We start from the raw sequence: 26,894 nt of genomic DNA on the forward strand, positions 1-26,894 counted from the left end.
TGGCAAGTTGAAGTCACCCATGAATACAAGGGTCAGCAATCATGAGACTTCTGCCAGCTGCTTGTAGAATGCCTCCTCTGTTCATCCTGGCTGGGTGGAATAAACCAGACTCCCACCACCCTGCTGTCCACCCTGCTTCCTTCCTCCTGATCTTTACCCACAGGCACATCCCACCACCTCTCCTGCTTTCCCTGTGTCTTCTAAAGGGCTTACAGGTATCTATCGCAGCACTCGAGTCATGAGAGTCATCCCACTACGTTTTCATAACAGCAAATACCTAACTTTCCTGTTGTACAATGGCTCCCAGCTTATCGTGCTTGCTGCTCATACTGTGTGCATTGATGGAGATGCACTTCAGCTGGGCTAATGGTTTTGCCCTCATCACAAGCCTGCTATCCCCAGACTGATCTCTAGTAGCCTGGTCTTACCCCTTTCCTCCTCTGAGCATGGTTTAATACCTCTCAATCAGCCCTGCTAATTCCTGGGCCATAGTTTCTGTGAGTCTGTCTTGACTGAGTTAAGAAAAATATCTATGGGGTAGATGTGTTGTAAAAATTTGTCCTGTATTCAAAGTGAAGTGCCTTTGTTGAAGATAATTATCACATCACAGTGTAATGCTAAATGAGATCTCTCAGGTTGGTTGAGAATTTAACCATACTGACATTTCAGGATTCAGTAGGTGTATGTTATATTTCTAATATTGACAGGGTGAAGTGAGAAGATGCTATCAGACTTACATTGTACTAGCTCTAGTCTACAAAAAATAAATGTCTTACACCGATGAAACAGTAATTACCTCTATTCTCTCATTTTTCAAAGACTAAGAAAGAATGGTAGTTTTCTCAATCGTTGCAAAAATATTTTTGAAAGAAGCCATCTCAAAACTCAGGAAAGGAAGATAAAAAAGAACTGATGTTCCTGAAATAAGAATATTTTTATAACAGGAAAAAAAATCAGATGGCATTTTAACAACTATTTTGGCATAGATCTCAATGCGGTATATGAAAAGCTGACATGATCTTATTTGCAGATTTTCTTTGTTCCTTTGACTACAGTTAGAAGAAAATACTTCATAAAATGCATTCTACTATAATTTTAATTGTTAGCAAGCAGAGTTGTCTGAAAATAGCTTTATACATACAGCTTATATACAACATGTACAAAAACACAACAACAGACACTTCTAAAATGTGCACATTGGGTTAGCAACACTCCTAGTAAATCTCCAGACAGATTAACTCATTCCCCCATGCCATGCTACAAGAATTTGAAAGGAGGTATATAAAATTTAGTTTACTTACTTGAAACAGACTTTGCATATTAGGTCTGGGATATAATGAAGCAAAACCGTGCTGATTTCCTGACAACAAGGAGTTATAGTCTACCTCTGAACACCTTCCCCTCACAACAAAAAGGAACAGACTGTAGCTTTCCATTCTGCCAGAAAGCTGGTTCATGCTGTCCATACCACACACAGCAATTTAAGACATTGGGAGGGAGACCATGAATCAAACAGAAACATCAAATCTACTACAAATTAATAACTATTTTTCCAGTAGGGCACCTGTATCATCTGGTAATGTTCACATCAGAAAAATTCATTTTGGAAATAAAAACTACAGTGGATTTAGAAGTTCTGTGAAAGGCTATGCAGTGTAGAAAGATTGTCAAACAAAATGAGGAGCAGGGAACCACAAAAACCCCAGCAGAAATAAACAGAAAACTTGATCACAGTCAATGATAAACACCAAGAATTGACAAAGGAAGACTTTAAGCATTAGTGCTTTGCAGGTGTAAAATATATGTGAGTGAAAAGGACTTAAGACTGATCAGAAGAGCAGGATCCAAAACCATGTCTGGCATCCAGGAAGAACTAGTGATATAAAATTAAAAAGTACTTCTGAGAACATGTGGGCATGTTCTCAGAAGTAAGGCAAGAAGAAAGAGAAGAGGCAAAATGAAGAAAAAGAAGGATGAGGCAGTGTTAGGCAGTTATGGATGTGTCCTGGTTCCAGCCAGAAAAGGGTTCATTTCTGCAGTTGCCAGGGGGGACATGACCAGGACCTCGGGGTTACTCTATACCACCTCATGCCAAAGCAGGGGGCAGGGGAGGGATGGGTTCCTTCTAGTCAGGCCAATGGTGAAGTGAGTGGTCCAGGAAGTGCCAGGTTCCCTGTGTTAAGTGATTGCATATGAATCCTTCACTTCTTGTTATTAATTTTAATAACACTCTGTTATTAATATTATTGTTGCTACTGTTTGTTGTTTCATTGTTGTTTCTAGTAAATTGTTATCATCTTAACCCTTGATATGTACCTTTTGTGCCTCCAATTTCTCCTCGCCACCCCACTACAGGGGAGAGGGAAGTGTGGAGTGAGACAGCAGCACATGGTTTGGAGTGTTTCAGTGGGAACACTAAACGGGGGAATTCCATTCCTAAACTATGACAAAACAACAACTTTCTAAGCCATTCCACATAGATTTACAATTCATGTCAGTCATCTCCTTTGTATAAAGACTTCTAAGGAGCCACTGCAGACACAGGGCAACTGCAACCAGCTCAGGTAGGCTATATGGAGTCAGTCTAAACTGAACTTAGTAACTTTTCTCATTTGAATGCTGCACACAACTTTAAGTGCATTACATCCTCCTATAGGTCTCACCAGATAGACCTTGCTGCTTGACATTAAGAACTTCAATCTGTTACTTTCCCTGTTGAGTGGTTATGACTGGGGATTTTTTTTTCCTAGATAATTAGCTAGAACACTTACAGTTTACATCAATATAAATTCTCACTGCTTTAAAATTTGGGTAGGGATATAACTAGTCTTGAAAAAAGAGAAATTGCAAAAGAAATTTTGAACTTTAGGTGATTCTCAGAGTTACAAACAGAACTAAATAAGTGCAAGTGTATTATTAAGGACAAAGGGAAAAATGAATGGATACACTGCATTAGCACTTCATCTTTTGAAATTATAAGACTAGCAACTAATTCCAAAGTCCAATCTAAATTTCTAGTGTACTCTCTAGTATTCACCTTAGAGAAGTCACTGCAGAAGAACAGGATACAGTGTTGTGACAGAGACAGATCTGTGCTGGAGCAGTTCCACCCAACTGTAAAGAAAAACATACTTAAAATTACATTTGGCTCATGAACTGACCATAATAAATTACTTCCACAAGGTGCCTTTGTCTGCTATTACTGCCCCTTCTAAGAAAGACATTGCGAGCACCTTCTCTCTGGAGCTCAGACATGAAAGCTAACCTCTCACCTGGCTTGGGAATGATTATTTGTCAGATTCCATGCCACTGTATAAGGGGGGGATTTAGCTCTGACACCCCTCTTCAAACTTTTATATGAACAGCCTTGTATAAGTAGCGGCAATAAGCTTCAGTCATCGTGTCTATTTGACTACCTGTGCTGACATGTGAGCTGAATAAAGAAAATATAAATTAAAAATAAAAGTTTAATGGAATCCAAAATGCCTAACAATCTTAATCATCAAAGCTAGCACGCACACCACAGAGCTAAAGTCATGCAAACTCGATTAAAGCAAAACATGAGCCTGGATCAATATTCAGTTAAAAATACATATTTTGATATCAGAAAATCTATACTTTTTAAAGCAATGTTTTATCAGATACACTGCTTTCCTTTATGTAAAACATATATCAGCATCTCCTTTAAAGTACAATATTATGTCAGTCAGTTTTGTTTTCTCAATAAAACATACTCTTCACTTCTAAGAGTCAGATGGTGTGAAATAACCTCATATTGGCCAGAATTTAACAGACCCTCTCTTCTGAGGAGTGTCTAAGAACAAGAGCCAAAAGTGACTTACAAGCTGCAAAGGAAAAGTTCAGATTTGTTTCACAGTCAAAAATCACACTCATTAGATCATAATGACATTTCTTGTTTCAAGTTGTGCCCATTCAGTTGTGTCATGGTAGTTACTGTGTTCCTGGTATTGCTTTTCAGGGAAGTCATTTGAATGGCAGAAGAGTTGCACAAGTAGCTGGCAGATCTCTCTTTCTGAGCTTTCTTCCTGCAGCAGAGCTGGTTGTTGAAATGTCTTCTAAAACTCTCACTGAGGAAATACAGTGCGAATGGGTTGACACAAGAGTTGCAGAAGCTTAGCACTCGGGCCACTAAGGTAACAACCATATGTCCCATTGATGGATCAATCTTATTGTAATTAAAGGATCTGTACATGTATAGCACGTGGTTAGGAAACCAGCAGATAGCAAAGAAGCCAACAAAAACTAAAACAATTTTTGCCAGACGCTTCCGAGTTTCCATCTATAAAAAGATGAAGAGAACCCAAATGAACAACAACACACAGAGCTATCCCACATAACAGGTTTCATTAAAATATGTAGCATTTTGCTATATTAGCTTCAGCAATTATCATGAGTAAGGCCAGCAAAAATGCTTCCTTCAGGGCCTGAATTACTTTTGCTATCTCATTTACTTTCCTTTTCCTCTTTCAGTTAACTTTCAGTGAACTTTGTTAGCTGTTTGCAGTTACAGAAGGTTGCTCTTTCTATATGATACACACAGCAAGGGTGATTCATGACCCAAGGAAGCACTGGGTTTTAGCCTGTAAGCATGCACCAAAGGGTGTTAGAAAAGGAACCTTTTCTGATGAGATCTCAGTGCTTGGCTCAAAACTTAAGTTTTAGTTAGAAAGCTATTTAGAAATAGCTTCTGGCTTCAAAATATAGACGTATCATGAGATACTAGGGTGTTAGCTACACAGTGGTACTCATATCCCGTTGTTTTTCACTGAGGGTCTCAGCTTGCACCTCTCTCCTGGGGAAACCACCAAAATTGTATTATACCATCTGAAGCATATTAATTCCAGGGTAAGGTGAAAGGTTCCATTAATTGCAATAACATCACAAAATGTACCTTAATTGCAGTGCTAAGGCATAACAGATTACATTGTAGATACTGAAAGTGGCTGGAAAGATGGCACAATAAGAGCCTACACAGAGGTTTCAAACTGAGAGAGGGAGATAAACTGGCTGGGTAGAAGGCCCCAAAGAGAAACAGAAAATTTCCTCATATTCCTCCTAAAAGATTTTTTATGTATATCAGGTATGAAATTTTGCAGAGGAAGGAAAGTTTTGTACTCTGCTCAATTTTCTGGGAAAAAAAGAAAAAACAAACAAGTGAATTTATTCTAACATTTTTTCAAAACCTGTGAAATTAATTATTTTCTTAGGTCTATCTAAACAAAAAACTGGCGAAATCAAAAAAAGATGGGAAAACTCTTAACATTCAAATTTGGTAGCATTTGCACTCAGACAGATTGCAAGAGCAGACTAAAAGGTGCAGAAGTATAGTGTGAATATCACACTTGGCTTAAAGAAACATGAGCTGATAAGCAATGGTCTGAATTTATTTCCTCTTGCTGGGAGATATGTAAGTCCACCAGACTTTTCTATTCTTCAGAGCCTCATAGATTAACAAAGAGAAAAAAAACTAAGTAGAATGAAAAAATGTGTTCTTACTTTGAAAATACATGTGAATTTAGAAATGTGGTATAAATTAAATATTGTTTCCATCCAGAGGGTTCAGCCAAAAGGCGCTCTCTATATTTCACAGGGAAATAAAATAATACATGAAGTGCTAATATATATGCACTTTTGACAAGAAACAGACTAGAGTAGAAATGAAATGTAGCTCAAAAAGGATGTAAAGGAATGTAATCTTTTGAAAAGAATGTGTGCATGCAAAGAAATTTCTGAGTATGAAAGTAGTTGTCTAAGTTACTGGCAGAGAAAACAATTCAAAACTGTTTAAATTGGCATAATTCTTTTTCTCTATCAGTACTAATGCTTTTGCAAAGCAGCTGAGGTACTTTCACTGCAACAGCGGTTGCTTGTACATATGTGTGTTCCTGCTAATGTTACTTACTATCTTGTTGCTTCCTGTGCCTTACGGGGAAGATCGGCTTTGTCTAGCATTTTGAAATGGTTTGTCTCAAAGATATACAAAATCTATACCAAGAGTTTTATAGCATCTCTAACAGAAAAGATATTAGAAAAGTGCAAGTTCAGTATTGTATCCAAGTAAAAAAAATCAGTTAATGCTCTATGTTCATGTTTCCAGCACTCCTTAATCTGAAAAGAATCTCAGATCCCCTAAATAAAGTTTTCCCTGCCTATGTCAGTTTTCTCATTTCCAAGGACAAATAAAAAGGACAATTCTCAAAACATTCATGTAAGATTTCTTTTCTAAAATGACTGCCTATAGAGGCAGGTGAAGCCACCATCATTGACAAAAAAAACATCATTCCTCAGTAAGAATACAAGTAGTGGTTACAGTAACAGCACATACAAACCAATCTCATTTGCTGTTAGGAATGTGCATTCATGGCAGTGAATTTATAATTTTCCTTGTTCATATTCATTTACATACTGGGCTTAATATTGAGTAATTGTGAAAAATCTTGAGATAATCCTTGGCTTATTTCATGTGGAAACTGAACTAATCCTCTGCAAAATCCAACAACTTGGATGTTATAATTCCTTTACTTTCATTCTTAAGTGTATACAGCACACAAGTCTTTTACCAGGATGTAAAAAGCAAATTGCTTACCTGTCTTTTGGAATGCTCACTGTGTTCCCCAGGGATGTTGTGAGCACTTTTTATTAAACTCTTTGCAATATGATAGTAGTAGATAGTGATAATTACAAGAGGGACAAGGAAATACACAAGGAAAAGCAGCACAGAATGGATCTTTGGGTGCATGTCGTCTGTCATGGGGTATGGTATGCATGCTGTGAAAGTGGCATTATCTGTGTCATTGATGTGAGCCAGTTCAGAGAACACTGCTTCAGGAACTGCCAGGAGCATGGAGATTACCCAGATGGCAGTGGCTTTGAGACAAGTCCACAGCACTGCACTGGAGGTCTGGATGTCCATGGGATTTACAATTGCTTTGTACCTGAAATTGACCAAAATTCAGACAAAAATTAAAAGGTATTCAAATTCAACATGCAATTCACAAGCTTACTTCATATATTTGATTAAAGCAATGTCATATTTTTTTCTAATTTGAAATGTCAAGGGGCTTTTAATCTTTCTTTAACTTGCATTCTCTAAATCTCCACCTTTTTTTTTGTATACACTCATCAGAGGAGGCAGAAGAAAACCTGGATACAACCTGTGTCTGTAGGTGCCAATTCTGTGCCAGTGTGGTGGAAGTGAAGAATCAGCTATGGCTCTACCCTTTCCTTCTTCAAATACCCAAATATCCACATGTGCATCCTACTTCTATATTCCACGTGTACCAGCACATGCACACTTAGTGCACACTTTCCTCAGCTCCTGAAGCCCAGGACTCTCTCTTGCTGCCACCACAACTTTCCCACTCCAGGACATTCCCAGCCCCCCTCAAAGGAATATATGCATCTTCATAAAGTCAGGCATTTATGACTCCCAATGGCCTGTGCAGAAAGTATAAACTCCTACATAAAGTAAACATTTCCACATCAATAGCTGGAAGCTGCTGCTCTACACTGCATTTTGGAAAACAGTCTCATAATGTATGATTGCATATAAACCTTTGTGGAACTGATAATTTCATAGCCTCTGCAATGGAAACAGGAATAATTGCAGAGAATGGAAATATCACTCTAGAGCAAAGTAAAATAGAAGTAGATATAGCAAGCAAAGTAATAGAAGTAGACTTTGGTCAGGAATTTTTTATTTAAAAAAAATAATTTCAGGAGGTGATACAAAGTCAAACTTTCCACAAGAAAATGTAATTGTTATAAGGAAAAATAGAATTTGAGAAAAATATTTCAAGGACGCCTTAAAGCTCCACTTACATTTTTAATTTATTTTAATTTTTTTAAATGTAAGTAAATTATGCTTTAATATTTTTATTAAAAACTAAATCTTAAACAAAGGTTATACAAGACATTTCATTTTGTCTAAGCTGTGGCAATATGGAAGCTCAGGGGATTTTTCTTAACTGCATTAATTTTCTTGTTTCTACTTTCAATTCAATTGGGATGGCTGTTACTTCTTCTGAAAGAACAAAAGTTTTGAGAAATGGAAAAAATGATTCTTCTTTAATATTCAAGGAAAAGTTTAACAGCATCAGTACAGGTTCATACTTCAGGTACATAACTTTGCTCATCCTCAAGTGTTTGTAGTCTGTGAAGAAGTATGAATCACTTTCAACGAGTGATTCAGATTTTAGTTCTATAAAATCACCCTCTAGGTTGCTTGGGTTTTTTGTCTGCTAGCTACACAATGAACTTAGATTAAGGAGAAGAGTAAGTTAGATTCCTCTACTTTGTGATAAAATTCCATATCCATGTATGTAGATAGATGTACATGCCTATGGATGTACAAATACATACAAGTATGAGCAAGTGACTAAATACTTACCAAGGATTAGTTTATACCCAAATATAACTTGGTTGCTGAAGGGAATGATGATAAATGGAACTGTGATCCCAAACACCCCTCAGAGCTAATTTGCAGGTCCTGACAGGTAGTTCATAGCCCTTCAACACCTTAAGCAGATGTTTGCAACTGGCTATGCCATGAAAACATCTGGAGCAGAGCACTATCATGGTACCCAAGGAAACCTTTCCTTCACAGAATATGTCAGTCAAAATGTGTGTTGGGGTTCTCTTTCTCAGGTTTGTGATAAATCATATGATCATTAAATAATTAAAAATAATGGCTATTAATGTTCATATCCTCTCTAAATTCAGAGATAATTTTTACTGTATTTTCATCCCTATCATGGAATAGAAAACACAATTCAGCAAACTGTCTCTGTTAATTTATAGTTACCATTTCTGCTAACACATAGAGATAAACTCCCTGGACACCAAGGTGCAAAGAAAGGCTTTATACTGCCATAGGAAGGACAGAAGCTTCTGCACAAAGCATGAATACTCCCCAGCACAAACTGTGACCTTATTATTCAATAATTGCTTCCTATTGCTGTCTGCCTTTATTTCATTACATAAAGACAGACCCTCTATTTTTGAGATGATGTCAAGTCCTTACATCTGTTCATTTTTTAAAAAGTTTGCATTCTTAGGAGAGAGCCAGTTGGGGATTTTGGGGTATTCGATAAAAGCAATGTTTGTTGTACAGATTTTTTTTTCTTCTCCTTTTCCATTTCATGGCTTCAAAATATTTTGACCACGGTCCTATGACCCAAGTAAATGACCACATCATAGATAATTCTTTTAACAGCAAATTGGCCTAGTTAATCTCTAAATGGAATAATTTTTCAGAAGTCTTTACATTAGCAGAAGATGTGACATATATTTGTACTTTGGCATATATTGCTGTTTCAGCAAATAGTATGCTTTTCCCTGAGCCATAACTTACTCCAAGTGGAAAGGCATTGAAGCAGAGTGCCCCTTTTCACAAAACAGATGAGTTTAGTGCAAAACAAATCCCTCCTTTCATTCCACTTGCTACTTTAGTGGCTACAAGGTGGCACTCTTCCTAGGATCAGCCCTTCACAGTACTCAGTGTCAAGAAAAATGCACTGTGTTTTACAAAAAACCTGTCATCTTGTTTATATCTTTAAAAAACTATAGAGTGAAAAGAAACAGGTTACAGATAAAATGAAATGTAAACTGAGTGGAATGAGAAGTGTTCCCACAGTGAAAACCCAACCTCTTCCTTTGTATAAAACCAGCGCAAGGCTAAAACATACCACTAACCATTCAAATTACAAAGACCATCCATTTATTTTCCATAAAAAAAAAAGTCAGTAAATTAGACTAACAGTGCAAATTAGTCAAATTAGTAAGTAAATTCATATTTTCTTTTACTTCACTGATGAAAAAGAGAAAATTGTAGGCTGCCATGAAGTTCAGGAAATAATTATAAATATGCATTTGGTTTTAATTAAAAGCTGTCATGTAAATTCTGTCTTCCTATATCTTCTGTCATTATCACTGTTAACAAAGCAACCCCAACTCAGGAAACTCTTCCTGCCTTTGAAGCTGTGGTTTCTGCCAACAGATACAAGCACAAACTTGCCCACTCTCTTTCAACAGATTGCTTTAAAATGGGAAAAAAACATTATACAAAAAAACCAATCTCCTCCCTTCTACACAATCCCAAAATAAATTCATGAAAAGAATATCCTCTTTCTCTAGAGATAGAACATTTTGCTACCTTCTAAACTCTAATCTATTTTATCTACTTCTCCTGACCTTTGTTTTCAAAGACTTTCTAAAGGTATTTCTCAGCTCCAAATTAGAATGGAAAGCTCTACTCCTGTTTCTGCTGCATCCACAATGCTGTTTCCCTCCCACACAGCTGATTTCAAAAGAAGGTGCTCCTTTACTAGACCTGCGCTGTCCTTCCTTTACTTTCCTACCTCTTCTTCTAGACTACTTTGTTGTGATGACCTTAAAGAAAACTAAACAGAAAACCACAAAATAACTAGTCAATACTTAGGCAGCCACTGGAAAATAGCCTACCATTCTAACTTGATTAGCCTCAATATCTCCTTGCCCTTTTGATTCTGCATGGTCTTTTGTCCTTTTTTAAAAACCCTTCAGGTCACGGACTTCTTGCTGTCTATATAGTACCTACCACAAATAGTACCCTAAATTACCACCTAATTTCCTACATGACATCACAATGAAAATAAATATAATAATGAAGTGTCAGAAGCCAGGCAGGGAAGTTTCACATTAATTTGCTTTAATTTTCATTTTAATCCTGGAGCTGGAGAGGTTGGTACTATTTGCCTCATTATAAATAAGCTTTTTAAAGTGATGTTGTTATGTCATTGTACTGCATTTCCTGCAAACTAGAGTAATTTATCAAAATCATTCATATGTTAGTCTTTTATTGTGTCCCTGCATGGTGCTTTCAAACACAAAAATTTTAACAACATAAAAGCTTATAAATATATCCAAAAAGGAAACCTCGTTGTGTAATCAGTACTTGTTAAAAATACTCATATCATGTCCAGTTGCAGTCCACTCTACAGTAAAATGAAATTTTGGATGTTCCAAAGCCCTTTTCCTTGTATGGGCAGTTCTATTGGCCCAACTCCTGCTGAATCATTAAGAGCACAACAATTTATCTAGCTGAAAACATTGTGGTATCATTTTATCACTGGAATTGAGATGTGCATTGTTCTATTTTATTCTTATAAATGCTTGCAATGTAAAGTACATTTCTCTTTTTTTTCCAGGTAATGTCAATATTATTGTTTATCTCTTGAGAGCAATGAATTGCATTTACTCAGGAATGAGCATCTCTGAGGTCTGATAGTGAATACAATGAACAATATTTGAAATGCAGACTAGAAGACCATGTGCAAACACACTTAAAGTCAATTTCAATGACATGTGTTCTATGTTTCTCAGGGGGGAAATCTTAAGATTTTCCTAAGTGGAAAAAGTTTTCCACTCTGTAAAAATACACTCTGTTGAGCCAAAGACTATCAATAATGGTTCAACGCTTGTTGATGATCTCTCCACCCTGAAAAGAATCAAACCAGAAGTTTCCCAGGATGGTGGAAGGGGTTTTTTCTGTATGAAGTGTATTACCTGTCCTGTCCACCCAGTGTTTCAGAGGAGAAATCCTCTCTTTCCTTTTCATTTTTTCTTCTCTTTCTACTTCTGCTACTTACTATTTGCCTCACATCAGCTAACTAATGCTTCTTATGAGCTTGTGCAAATCTTGCAATGCCAGCTCATTGCCTGCAATCTGGACTTTACTTCTACTTCTCTAAAGCCATTCATTGATACCTGCACTAGTTAAAAGCACGAGTTAAAAGTACCATAATTAATTTGTTCAATTCTGCTCCTGAAAACAATATTAGTAAGTTGTTTCACCAGCTATTATTCAAAAAAGTTCATATATGTCAGTATTTCCAGTAAATTTATATTTAAGTCTGATAATTTCAAGTCACTGATGAACATGTCTTAAGCATATCTTAAGACAGACTAATAGGTCTTCATTAGAGTTGCAGTTTCTCTAAGTTTCTACTGTGAAAAGGAGGAGAGGACAGAGGAGAACCAAATCTAATAAACATGCTACATCTATATGAGCAAACTCAACAGTGCCACAGTCTATTTTTAGGCCTGGAGGCCAAACATCCATGACTATTTAATTAATCTCTCTAATTGCCCAGTACAAGACCACCACATCCAAACAAATTAGGAAGTTTACACTTCTATTGGTAATGGCCACTGGGCTTGTGTTTAATCCTGAATCATGCCTAGAAATTGTTTAGAGAATACTGATTGACCCAGGTCAAAACCACATCATGGACTTCTACAAAACCAGTTTGACAAGTGTCTGACTGCCAGTCCTCAGTTCCATGCCCTGGCACTGTTGAATATGGGTTTGTGCATATATAGATAGATATACACAGACATATGTATGTTCATTAAAAAAAAAAAAAAACCACACACACTTTCAGATGCCTGAAAACATCATCCAGCAGCCTTACACAATGGCTGGCCCATCCCAACCCACTGTGCCCATTCTTGACTTTTAAACTAAGCAAGCTTATTTCCCCTGCTGTTCATGCCAGGAGCTCCCTGGATTGCATCTACTCTGTTTGCACCTAAGCTTCATTTACAATCCATTGTAATGCACAATTAAGTGCATTAAGCACAGCCAAAGTTAAGGGGTCTGATCTCAAAGTTATGTTTAAATAATGGCTGGGGTACACCAAAGTCATCACCCTTCACAAAACTGCCACGGCAAAGGCAGCTCTGGCATGTGGCTCTCCAGGAACAAAATGGTGCAGCCAGGGTGTCCGGGAGCCATTGCCCAGGCCACTAGACAGTGACTCAAAATTAAAATTTCACCTGTGAGGAGAGAACTTTATTTTTAGCCTGCTGCATCACACAAACAACTCTATATACTATTTCCCAAGGGAAAGTATAAGGAAGTTTAGCATGAGTAGTTTCTTGGCTTCTATCACCTTTCTCGACTATTTATCTCATTCCAGTGCTAACTCTGGATTTGGATTCTGCTCAGGAGGGGTGGAGGAATGAGGGGAAAGTCAGTACCTAGGCTAGATATTAGGCCTTGCAATGTGTGCAGCCTGGACAAGCTTATGTACTTTTTGGCTTTGTCCCCTGGTTCTCTTTTCTCCTGTTAAAAAAGCTTAGGAAACCACAACTAACCTTGTTTAAGTCTTTCAGGGTTTATAGTCTCAGTCCTGAAGGGTCAAAGAACTTGGAGAAAAGAGAAATACATTTCTCCAAATGAGTTTGATCCAAATCCCGTTGATACCCCAACCTTTAGACTGATGACACAGAGTTGCATGCTTGTCTGCATATTTACCATGTGCTTACTGCATGTCTCTCAGCAAAAATATCTATACATACTTGAATGAAAAAGATCTCATAAAATTATCACTACTGGATCAGAAGGCCAATAAAAATATCAACTACAGAAACTAGAGTGTCTGAAAGAAGAAATCCCAAGTGTAAAATGTGCTTAGTGCTATTTTACCTTTATAAAGTTTTTGTTGTTACAAAACAATTTCTCCCATTTCATTGATGAATTCAGTTATAATCCAGGCCACAGCAGATAACATACTGTTGTGGAGAACATCACATGGTCAGATAATTTTTAGAAATTTTACAGGCCAGGAAGAATTAAATAACCAAACCTCTATTAATATACCTAGAACAGACTTAGATTTTCCCATTTGAGAATATAGACCCTAAATCTCTAATTTCTAAATTCAAAAATCAGCAAATTCATCTATTTGCTCCAGTATTATCATCTAAAAGCTCTACTTTCTCTCTTTTAAACACATTTCCAGTTCAATTTTATTTGCAACTTCTGATCTTGGGCTGCCCTGTAATCAGTGTAGATGGAAAATACAGAAGTACACACCATGGTAAAAAAAAAAAAAAAGGAATATAAAAACATTATAGAGGGAAAAGTTAATGTAGCAATCCTTAAAATGCATTTAATCAAATAAACTTGGAGCCAAAACACAAGCATGAAACTATTCTTAAAAAACACTATGAAAAGCAGTTGGAAAAAAATGAAACAATATTTGGAATAATCATGTGAAGGAAAAGATAAAATTATGTGAGATACAATTACATCATATCAGAATAACCCATTTCTCTTATGTTTATACACACACCACAATTTTATTTTGATACATGCTCATACAAACCTAGAAATACACAAATCTACATGCAGCAGCTGCAATTATGAAAAGCTTTTGTGGACTGTTTATCTTGTTGTTATCTCGGACACCTGAAAAGTTGTGTCAACTTAGTTCCAAAATATGCTTCTGTTCAATGGACACCAAAGTAGGTTTCCTCTTATTTCTACAAATTTAATGAAGAACTTACTTGCTATTTGTAATTACACTGTCAAATTACATTGAATCTCAGCATGGTTTAGAAGCTGCATGTTTAGACCTAGGGATTGTGACTACGTATACCTTGTTTCATTAATACAGATAAAAACCCATAAAATAATTTAGCACCAGAAATATATAGTCTGGTTCTGCAGCAGAACTCATAGCATAAATACACAAGTTCTTCTGTAATTAAACAATTTAAAATGAAGATTCAATTAAATTATCCCTTTCAGGAAGATATTGAAGAGTTCCATCACACTGCAGAGATGTATTATTTGTTCTCTAACAAACTTATAATGTGAAATCTTTTCCCTAGACAAAGCTTTGGTAGAGCATACTTGATCTTTGACATCATTTCTGAGGATCTGCTAAATGCTGACTTGAGAATTCCAGCATTCCAATTCATATTAACCCATTGCAGTGTAATAGATAAGGGAATCATGTACCACATTATGCTGAGGGGCAAACAAATAAAATAAATAAATGGTGATATCCATGCTTGTTAAGAATTGGGCTGGATCTGCTGTTTAGCAGCTATTTTGTCTGTCACAGACACAGGCTTTTACTGAATAGCTCAAAGCAGCAGGAAACAGGAGGGATGGTTTTGAAGCTGTTTCTCCCTGTTTAGGTTGCAGCCTACAAAAGGCAATCCAAACACCACCATTTGCAATAGTTAAAACAAAGTGGCTTCTGCCAGCTCAACACAGGCACTGCATTGATCACTGACTGGGATAAACACCACAGCCATTTCTCACTTCACCATCCTCAACCTGAGCTGTTTCTCTGTGGGTTGGAGAGTACACACAGGACATGCACAAAGGCAGGAGTTTAACAGATGCATGTGTCTGTATGAAGTTTGAGAAACAGTTGCCTAACTTGGCAGGAAAATGTTATTTGCTGAGAAATCATTTTCAGCTGTGCAAAGACAGTCACAAGAGGAACTTCTCCAACGGCTGATTTGAATTGCCTGGCTTGGACAATATTACCCTATAATAGTTAACTCCTTAATCTACTCCAGACATAAAATTATTTCTGCAATCTCTAGGTCTAAACATGTTGGGGAGGTGGTGGTTCTGCTATCTCTCTTTTTTTCTGGAATATTTTACATCGTACTCCTTTTATCTGCATAAGATAGATATAAATTAATTGGAAAATTATTGGGTGGGGACAGGCCTCATTGTCTCATTTGACAAAGGTTTTCTGGGAAGCTTTATTTTGAGAGTCAATTTGCATATATGAACTAAAAGGCAAGTTGAAAAAATGTGACAGACAAAGCTTGCCAAACCTCTCCTAAATTTCTTTTGCATTGCCTGTTATTGCATAATTATAACCATACTGCTATAGCCTACAGTGAGAGAAACATCTGGACCATCATTTATTTTAATGTACTTTGCTAATTCATTCATTCAATACACTTACCTCAAGTGTTACGGTATCTAAAATAAATATTTATAGAATATCATAGTTCTACTTGGTCCGTGTATTTTTGTTTTCCCATCTACTGTATAGTGCTAAGGAATAGTTTTTCACTTATAATCTTCCATTTTACCTTTGATTATTTTTTATTTATTATTTGATTAATTATAAGTAATTTTCAATATGTCATTTATTACTATTTTATTCATAAGAAGTCCTTAGTTCCTGACTATCAGCTATTAGAGCTCAAAAGGAAATCACGTCCACTGTTCTGCTTCACCTGCTTCACTACATGTAATAAGAAATGAAGATTTTATATTTTTCAATCACTGTATTTCAGCCTGAATCAGCATCTGCCATAATAAAAGAAGAAACTAAAAATAAAGTGTGAGAAAAGTAAAAAGAAGTTTTCATTAAAGTGATATTACTAATGAAAAAACCAAAGAAGGGGTTTAGCAGAAGGTAGTAGGGCAGCTTTTCACACTTCAGAATATTTCCAAAGTTCCTAAAGAAAAGGAGATTATAGACAGACTAGCAAACTGAACCAAACCAGATTTTGCTATCAGATGTCATCAGAAGTCAGCACAGAGTGCAAACATGCAAAAAACATTTTTGATTTTTTTTAGATACAGAGTGCAGTCTCCCAAATCTAAAACAAATATAAAGAAAAAAATAGATGGAACAAATAGTTTAGATATGAAAATCTATAGAATTCATTTTAAGCATCTCAGGCACTATATTTAGCTATTTAAGTATGAATTTAAATTTTCAAACTGTTACATGTTAATCAAGTATTTGTCTCATCAAAGGTGTCTATGTCACATTACTTAAAAAGAAAGCAAATACAATGCAATTCCAATTGTAGTAGGGTGAGTTCAGCTTTGCTGTCTCCATTAGAGTGCAGCAGAACTGCATTAGATCTAACATATTTAAATTTTTCATTAGAAATAAAATTCAGTGTAAGAAAAGAAACATAATTAAATTTAATCCTATTTTTACAGATCACTGAAAAATGAGGCATAAATGACAGCCAAAGAGAAAAGTAAAGACTGTGTGGGACAAATTAAAGCTGGTTGCAGGGGCTGCTGTTTATTCCTCCAAAGGCTATTCACTGCAGATGTCTTGGCATTTTGTGGGCACCACACAATAATGCAGTAATGCCAGAGGTGCACATTGTAGCATCCAGTCTTAATTCACTGCACCCAGAGCTGTCCACACCAAGGTTAAAATGTCATCCAGACCTCTAACTCGGAAAAGCATCCTGGAAACACCTTTCCATACTGCCCTGCTTAAGTTCTTACCCTACTTAGATTCCTTCCCATGCACAAAACAGCAAGATCCCTCTCCCTGAGAATAAGATGACGATCCCTAGGGGCCTGGTTTGCCTTCTGAGCTAAATGTATGGTCCATCATGGACACAAATTGGAAGAACACTTCATGCAGCATTTAAGCAAGTTCATTGCATGGTTCAAGTCAGGTTCATCCCTGGCTTCTGCCCTTTTTGCAGTGAGGAGATGCTGGCACATATTTTCTTCATGTGTGCCATGCTGCAGTCTCTCTGGCAAACATTTCTCACTTCTTTACTTTTGTCCTTCTTACCAAAGACCACACCAAGTCCTGAGATGTTCTCATCAACATCCTTGCCAAAACTGCAGTCCATGGGCCCTGGACTAACAAGCTCATCAAGGCCCCATTTATCAATTCTTGTCCCACCACATCTTTAGGAAGTGCATCCCTGGTCACCATGCACCAGCTCTGAGCACTTTTAGGGTGTGCTGAGTGCCATTAGGAGTGTTCTGTCCTACACTCCCCTTAGTTCCCCTCTTTTTTTTCGTACATTTTTGTCTTTCAGCCCTCTTACTTTTCCTCATTTGTCATCCAGTCTATTAAGTTTTCTCTTTCTGTTGCCCACTCTCTCTTTTTCCTTTGGTTTATAAACAAGAGAAATATTAAGGTCTGTAAAAGTGGTTTGGTTTCTCCACCACAGAGAAAACTCAGTGGCCATGACGGGCAGCATTGCTGTCCCTACGCATCCTGCATGGCAGTGAGAAGGGACATCTGGCTCAGCAGCACATCTCCTGTGCTGCCTTCTCCATCCCATAGGAGAGGGAGACTGCATCCTGCTCTGACACCAAAATCCTGTACCACCAGCGCCACCACTGCATCATCTCTGCTGCCACCATCCCCACCTGCACCACTGACCTCCCACCCCTCTCTGCCCCAACAGAGTAGGGCTGCAGCAGGGCACCTCTCCCCACACCTTGCAGCCAGACCTCCAGGAGCTCAGGGGTGGGAAGAACCAGCTGCTATTCCTGTGATGGGGATGGGGAACCTCAGGCAGATATCCTGCTAAATCCCATCTGCATGGAAGGGAGGTCTGGAAAGTGTTAAAAATCACATATTACATTTGTACACGCACATAAAAACCCCCAAACTAAAACTCAAATAACCTCAATACAAGATAATGAAGCTTCCAAATAAAAAGTGCATGTTTGTCACACCAAAAGCATTACTGATGCTGAAAAGGACTTCTGTGACAAAAAAAAAATCTGTATGAAATCAAGCAACTTTACAAAATATATACATAAGCAACTATATACTACTACTTTTACTGAAGTAAAAGTATAATATATAATTTTTCTCCCTTCAGTTTGTTGGCAACAATCATTCAGAGTTTGTAGCTTCTGTAGCTACTTCTGTTAAATGTCTCACACACAAGGAAATCATTATGCAGAATTTCCACATAAACAATAAGTATTAGTTTGACTGTGGAAACCAAGACAACCTCCCTCATCCTAATTTACACAAGCATGCTCCAAAGAATCCTAAGTATTCCTAAATCTGTTCTGTAGTGTAATCAGTGTCTGGCATTCTATACAGCCTCATGGTTACAAGAGCAAAAAGCATGAAGGGCTTTAATTAAAATGTACTTTGAACATTATCTGTGAAAGAAGGGGCCACTAAGAAGACATTGTGCACCAGACCAAATACTGGATTGTAATGGAGCCCTCTTGGTGGCATCACTGCTTACAAACTGCTAACATCCTACCCTAGATCCACTTATCTGGAGAAAACACTGCCTACAGCCAGGCCTCACCTCTCAGCACCTCTTGGGTGCAGGATGCTGCCAACACTTCTGATCTGCCAGCATAACTACCCACAACAGATCTAGTTACGACACACATTAGAATCTGGCTATAGATTAGTGTCACAGAAACCCTTCCACAGAATTGCCTCCCCTCTAGTCCAACACAAGTGTTGTACAAAGAGTAGATTTGATTCCAACCCAGACACAGCTGAAAGTTCAGCCAGCTTCATTCAGCAATCTCCTGGACCCTAGGAGACTGGTCTCTGAAGTCAGTGGAAGATCTTCTGACTGGAAAATAAAAGTTTTTTTATCTCAGTGATCTAAAATAAAACTACAAATGTTAAAGAAATGTTGTAAATTCCTAGTATAACCCTTTCTGACATTGGCATATACTGTGGAGTCTAAAATACTGGAGAAATGTATTTATTATGAGCTTATTTGGTCTCAGCACTCCAACTGTAACTGTTTTTTAGTATGTGCAATTCTAGATGCATAAAGCATAAACAGAGTCAGTATTTTAAATTCTTGACTCTTTACTGATATAAAAAGAGGGATATAAAATTATCTGGAAAAAAATCAAGCAGTGAATGTTCCAAAGCTATATAAAAAGCAAATGAATGAATCCTTAAACACTAAATCAACAGCATTCTCTCATGTTACATTTCTCTAGAGAAATGATCTCCACTAACTTCTTCCCTTTTCAAACAAGATGTACACCACAAGATATTAAGGAGTGGAAATAGAGCAGAAAGAGAACTGCAGGGTTTCCTTGGATCTGTAAGGACAGATTTTGAAATACTATTTAACTGAGATAATCACAGAGCTACAGGTGTTCACTTTAAGATATGTTTTGCAATCTCTTCTTCAAAACCATAACCCATTTTCACAAGTTACAGTCTTTATAGACAAATACATTAGGTCCTGATTCAAACAGAGCTGAAATTAATGTTCACTGAAAACTACCCTCAAGTGAAATCAAACAATGGACTGAATTAGCTTAAAAAAAAAAAAAAAAAAAAAGAAAAAAATCAACAGAAAATAAAGGATTAAAAGTTTTAAACATTAACATCCTAAACATTACTCTAAGTGTGAAGATGTATTTCTAAATTCAACTCCACATTATGCACCAATATAATGCAGTGGCTCAGTTCAAAACCCAAGAAAAGAAAATGGATAAATGTCTCTGGAGAAAGAATTAAACATTTTCATTTCTGGCCCAAAAAATTGCTCAGATAAAAAATAAAGATCATTTCATATAATTTAAGTTAGCAATTACACTGCAAGATTTTGTCTTTCAGAGCCTGAAGCATAGTTCTACAGCCACTCAGTTGCTATAAATTCCTTAAGTACCCATTCACAGTAATTGGGAGGAAAAAATGGGGATTCAGCTTTTTGTTTTTCCTAATTTGACAAGTACTGGAGATAAAAGTATTACTTTCTAGTTTGTTTGGGGGTATTTCCTTTTTTTTTTCTCCTTCTTTTCTAAAAGTTCAGAAGATAATAAGAATATTGAACAAAAGTTTAAGACTGACAATTAATACAGAGCAATTTGGTGTCCCTGAATTCCCAGAAGCTAAGCTAGTTCTGGCAGTCACCTCTGGTAACCTCCTCTTCTACTAAGCACAGGCACACATATGCACACACATGTGTACAGCTTCTCAGCAGAAAGAAATAAATGGATTAAAAATACATCTGTGCCTAACCTGGTTTAAGTCACTCACTGCCCGTAGACACAACACTGTGACTTGGCAAGGGTCATATCTGGCATCTAAAACCTTAACCTAATTAATAAAATTTCAATATATGGACTGTTACAGGACCATCCCAGAGGTGCAGAAGACAGGGCTAAAGTCAATTCTTGCATCTGATACCCTGGAAGCTGGGGGCCAGGCACAGCCATTTCCAGATATCCTTTAGCTTCAATTATTACCACCTAGGGAAGAAGAAGCATGGGCACCTCACAGGTTGGAAAGAGGGCATTGCAAACCAGGGATGCCTTATCTAGAGAGGTGCTTTACCTTTCATCAGCCTTAGCCCAAGTTGCAGAGAGCTGAAGTGGCAGCCCAACTTTCCTACCTGTCAGCACTGAGGGCAGTGAGGGTGAAGACAGAGACACCAACAGAGGTCAGCTGGATGACAGGGATGAGCTTGCAGCCCACTTCTCCAAAAAGCCACTCTTCAGAGAAATACCGGGAGGCATCCACGGGCACACAGGTCACTAGCAGGAGCAGATCACCAGCAGCGAGGCTGGAGATGAAAATGTTGGGCACACTTCTCATGGCGCTGTTGGAAATGAAGATCTTCATGAGGGTGATGTTGCCCAGCAAGCCGACAGTGATGATGAGCAGGTAAAGTGAAGGGATCACGCAGCGGATGATGAACACGGCCGTGTCTCTCCCCGGGGACAGCAGGGCTGTGTCGGGCACCAGGCGGACACTCCCATTCTCCCCGAGGGGCATTGCTGTGAGCTCGGGCGGGGGCTCTGGCTCCATCCTACAGCTTCGCGTGGACTGGAGGTCTCCAGGGCAAAGTGCAGTGGGAGCCACAGCAAAGCTTCACCTCTCTGCAAGTCAATCAACTTTCTCCCCCTCCTCTACTGCCTTTCTTCCTACTCCTTCTCTGCCGAGTTTTCTCCCTTAAGAAATGCAGAGGAATGTCTGCCGGAGCAGTGGCCGGGGAGGGAAATAAAAACTCCCTTGCGCTGCCCCTCGGACGAGCCTCTCCCGGTGGGCAGGAGATCCTGAGCCTGGGGGCAGAGGACGCCGTCGGGACAGCCGCCCCCTGCCCGCGTCCCCCGGGAGCGCCCTCGGTGCCCCGCCGCTGCCACCGCGGCGAATGCGCGCTCCGGGCGCCGCCCCCGCGGAGCCGCCAGCGCTGTCCAGCGGCGCCGGTGCTGCCGGGGCTGCCGGGGGCGAGGCGCCGAGCGAGCGCGCTCCTCACTCAGTCGGCAGCACCGGCTTATACCTGGCACGGCGAGGGGCCGCCCCGCCCCGCCCTCCTCCTGCGAGCGCCCGTGCCCTCGCCCCAGCCCCGCGCCGCCGAGGTGGATCTTGCGGGGGAGGGAGAGGCGGATCCCGGAGCTGCCGCCGTCCCGCGGGTCCCAGCCCGGGGTTGGGCACGACGTGGTGAGCGGGAGGGGAGAGGGAAGCCGCTCTCCCCGCCGCTGCCCACCGCAAAAGCAGCCCCCGCCAGGCTCTGCCCGGCAAACCGGAGAGCTGTCCGACACGTCGGACAGATCGCAGGATCGCCTCCGGAAACTCGTCTTCCAGCATCTTACTCAGGTGAAACCACAGTGCTTTGAAACGCAGGGTGGCAGGGAGCGAGGGGCGTGAGAATGAAGAGATTTTATTCCTGACATCCAGCTGTGGGGTGTGCATAGATCTTAAAGACATCAGCTGTGTTTAAAGTTTTAAGGTTTGATTTGTGAAGCTGCATTTCATAGTGATCTTGACTATGGAAAGGGGGACAGGTGATGTGTTTTTATCTATTACTTACTCTGCAAATGGTATAACACAGTGGAGAATGAATTTTGTTTGCCTCTTTGAAGAGTAGAATTTGTCTCTAATGCTTCTTGATTTTCAGTGAGGTAATGTCTTTTACTTCCAAGTGTCTGCACATGTACAGGCTTTCCAAACAGCTCCATCTGTTTCCAGCAGAAGTCATGAATGTAGGTAGTCATGTAAATATGCTGGAAGACAGGCAGACGCCTTGGACTGAAGTTTCCAAGATAAAATGTTTAGGTAGAATAACAGCATTGTCCAGTAACATGCACTGCAGACCAATTCCTTTATTTCTTTTTCTCAAAAGAGAGGATTCATGAGCTTGTAGAGAACTAGCTTGTTCATATTACTACAGCAGTTCTCTAGAAGCTCTGTGAGTTTATGACAGGTCTATGGAGAATCTGACCACTGAAATATCAGAAGCAAAGCATGACACATGTGCATGGCCTATCCATGGCATGCTGTCTAGTACAGGAATTAAATCAATGATTTCTTCTTAAATATTAAGTTTTACTAAGTTTATATTAAAAAATTAAAGAATTAAATAATGTTTCTTTAAAGTTACACTTCTCTGTATCTATTCATTGATCGTTGTGACTCTTCTCAGGTCCCTGAATATATAAATGTGTCAAAGTTGTGTAAATTACTGATTCATATAAATGAGTAATTTCTTTGAACCCAACCAGTGCTAGACCTCAGAAAGGATCAGGCTAGATGCTTCACCTTTACCACTAAGCAGCTTATCAGAATCATCACAGAGCTCCTCTGGAGGTGATTCTTGTTACTGATCAAGTTCCTTCCACACAGCTTTAAATTCAGCTATGCTCCCTCTGAAGCAGCCTTACTGATGGCTTACATATATTTACATACATACATACATACATAAATTGCTGTGACCCTCTATTTTGTTGAGCATACGTGAAATTTTCTAAGATCAACTATAGTCATGTTTCTGTTAACACTCCAAATCGCTCTTCTTGGTTCCCATTGGCTGGATCCAACATAAGTCTTTAACTCTGTGAGTTTAATACTGGGAGTATGGTCCTTTTGCTAATTTGTTTCAAAATGGGTTATATATCAACAGACAATATGGTTCCCACTGGGAGAATAGTTTAAATTCAACTTGTCTTTAATATTGATTTTCTTGGGACAAGAGGAAGTTGAGTCTTTTTGCATGAATATCAACAAAAGAACCCTTTAGAAACTCCTATTGATATAAACTTGGTGCAGTTTGCATGGAGAGAGGTGAGACCCCTTGCTTTTTGTTTCACAACACTACCACTCCTACTGCTGCCTTCCAGGAGAATTTCTTCTATCCTAGTTAATTTTATCTGTCCTTTAGTCCACAGGATAGAATTCCTAAGGTTGAAGAATCAGAAACATTTTCAGTGGAAATTTATATTACTGATTTTTATCAGTACTTGATTTTATCTACTCCATGTTTTTTAGAACTCTAACAGCAAGGAAATAAGCTTTGAAGAAAGTAAGTGGCTCCAGCTCAGGGAAGACGGACAGTCAGATAATGCTTCTACTGCAGTATAAATATAATTCATCCAGCTATCATATTCAACCAGTATGAATATAATTTCCTGCATAGGCAAAAAGGCATGAGTGGGGAAGATCCACAGACCCTGACATAAACCAGTTGGAATTCAGATCTCCACATACAAACTGTTCATCATTCTCTTTTCAAACAAGAGTCCACCCATGCCTAGATGTCGTTTCAGATTACAGCCAAGAGACAATTTAATTGTGGAGCTCTGACACAGTACTTGGCACAAGACTGAGGGAGAGAGTGCCACAGGTGAATCTCCCCAGTGGGAAAGAAACTGCTTAGGCACAATCAGCCACCATAGAAGGAGTGCAACACCATAGGGGAGAAATGACAACAACTTGGAAACATGAGAGGGAAAATTTCATCAGTAGTTCCCAAGTGTAGGAATTCATAATCAGTTCATGTAGGAATGAGAAGCTCCACACATCTCATAAATGCCCTCTACCGAGAAGTGGGTCTGACAGGAAAAAACACTCTTTTCACACATTTATGCAGCTCAAGGCACTTGATAATTCCAGGGCTAATTCCAGATTTGCACATCACAACATGTGTAGTCCCATGAAGAGCCAAGCATATCTGCCACTAAAGCTATCTGCAGTAAGTAGACTTTAAATAAGTATGTGTACTTGCACATTAAATGAAAACCGGGTTCAAATGGAGCCCTGGAAGTGATCATGTTTGAAGGCCTGATTGTCAGTCAAATTTTAAAAAGAAACAAAGCAACAACCAAGGAACAAATACTACCTGAATTTAAACACTGAGCATTAGGAACCAAACCTTCAATAAATTTTGTAATATCACTCATTACACCAGTAGATACAGCTGGAAAGTGGGCATGCATTGTAGCAGAGAGTGACTTCTTCCAGGCAGTCAAATGTACAATAACCTAAAGTAACTCACAGGTTTTTTTCTTGTTATTTCAATAGAAGCTTTCTTATTTTGATGGAGGGAACTCTGCAAACCAAAATGGAAATCGGGTGCTTCCAGCACTAGACAAAGCTGGAAAGCCAGCAGGAGTAGCTTTCTCCAATATTCATGCAAGTTCTCTTTTGGGAAACAAAACCTTATCTTATTTATATCAATTCAATTTTTTTGTACCATTTTCATGGTGCTGGTTTTATTTATGGCATGAGGGTAAGAGATGCCATTATCTTTAACCACATTAATAAAGGAATGAATTGGGTTCTTAATGTTAAACACACAGGTCATCCCTCTAAGCACAACTGTAGCTTTATGCATGCATTTACATTCTATTTATTTTACTGTATTCGTTCAGTAGGACTTCAACTTATTGAAAGGTTAAAGAGCACACTGCTGAGCTCCCAACTGGAGTCAAGATCCAGGCTTCAGACTCACTTAGAAACAAATGTGATATCAACATCTTCCATCCCATTTGTTCATGATAGACAACTAACAGACAGCTGCTCCTACAGATTCAAAACAAATAATGATTTTCTGTCAAAGGAAGTATGAAGGGATGGTTTGAGTTCCCTCTGCACTCAAAAGGACTGCACAATGCCAGCTTACTCTACTCCCGTCTCAAGTTATCTTCCTAATGTGATGTTAAGAAGCACATTATTGAACACACATGACAAAAGAAAAACATTGCTATTAGTTCCTCCTAGTGCGAAGATAATGGGATTCCTGTGCTTGAGCTCACATGACACTGGGGCTACTTCAGAGAAAGTGACAATTTTATTGTGGGCCCATTCATCACACTCAGTGGGGTTTTACTGCAGACACCCATGGGGTTTGTATTTGGTTTATCTGACAACCTCTCCAGAATTAATTTGTTTTTTATATTTCAGTGCAGCTGTATTCCTTATGTGTTCCTAGAAAAAAATCAGAGCATTGCCAGCTAAGTCTTTTAGCATCTTTATCACATGACAGAAATTCAAGTTTCTATATTGTTACTGAGGTTGATTGTTGATTGTCTTGTATTAGACAATCCAATCAGGTAAGTAATCATGTGATTTTCACCTAAAAATTAAAAAAGATACAAAGTAACATTTGTATTGTGCTGATTTTTACCCAAAACGTGTTCTGAAATACTGTTTCTATTTATAGTGGAATCAAATGCTGACCAAACTTTATGGGTTCATGTTCATCAATTAATGTGCAAATAATCACTACTCTACCAAGCATGACAAAAAGCTTTGAAAGATCTATCTTCATTTAGAAACTAGGAGTTGTTGAGTTTTTCTCTGGTGTTTTTAAACATTTCTATTTAAAGAGATCCTACTAAACACAAACACAACTACTTTTTGAGGTACATTCAACAGCAGATTTTCAATAGGCATTTCACATTTTAAAATAATTAAATAATTGAGATATTACTGATACTAAACATGCTGAACTAATTTAGTCATTTCATAGTATTGTGGGAGCACTAGAATTGCATTTGGATGATAATTAAGTTGCATATGTATTGAAAAACAATTCACTGTGACCAAAATCACTGCATTTTGGTGAAGGTCAGTCACCACACTGAGAACCACAGTACTTTATTGCAGATCACACACCACTGAGAGACATTATTGCTTTTAGTTCATTTGACATACATGAACCTCAGCGTTCTCTCTATGCAGCAGAGCAGCAGATTGCATTAAAAACGTTTGGAAACCCAGTCTGAGTGCTACAGATACAGTACCTTTACAGTACTCCAGGAGACAGACATTTAATTAATTGCCTGAACTAGGGGCTGCAGTAAATAACATGCACTTATTGGAGCACTTTTCAACTTCTTTCAGTAGATGCAGGGCGGGTTCCCTTTACAAAGGTTGTTCTGATGTCTTCCAACAGTTATTTCAACCATATCATTAATACAGTCATTGAGGCACCTCTTAGAGACACAAGAGCTAAATCCATAAATAAATAAAATAATCACCAATTTCCATCACTTCCCCCCTTCTGCCTATGTTTCCATACCTATGAGCATACATGACAGAGGGAACAATGCTTTTTGATGCATC

The 26,894-nt window shown here is 38.5% G+C and overlaps 1 protein-coding gene across 1 annotated transcript; it reads right to left on the reverse strand.

The window, feature by feature from the left end:
• Positions 1–3,794: 3,794 nt before the first annotated feature.
• On the reverse strand, positions 3,795–21,398 carry NMBR (neuromedin B receptor). The gene is made up of 3 exons (XM_066545697.1): positions 20,944–21,398; positions 6,608–6,956; positions 3,795–4,300 (listed from the first exon to the last, which is right to left on the reverse strand). The coding sequence occupies exons 1-3, from the start codon at positions 21,357–21,359 to the stop codon at positions 3,899–3,901; spliced, it is 1,167 nt and encodes a 388-aa protein (XP_066401794.1). The 5' UTR covers positions 21,360–21,398; the 3' UTR covers positions 3,795–3,898.
• Between the last annotated feature and the right edge of the window lie 5,496 nt (positions 21,399–26,894).

Source organism: Molothrus aeneus, chromosome 3, assembly GCF_037042795.1.
Source record: "Molothrus aeneus isolate 106 chromosome 3, BPBGC_Maene_1.0, whole genome shotgun sequence".
Taxonomy (NCBI): domain Eukaryota; kingdom Metazoa; phylum Chordata; class Aves; order Passeriformes; family Icteridae; genus Molothrus; species Molothrus aeneus.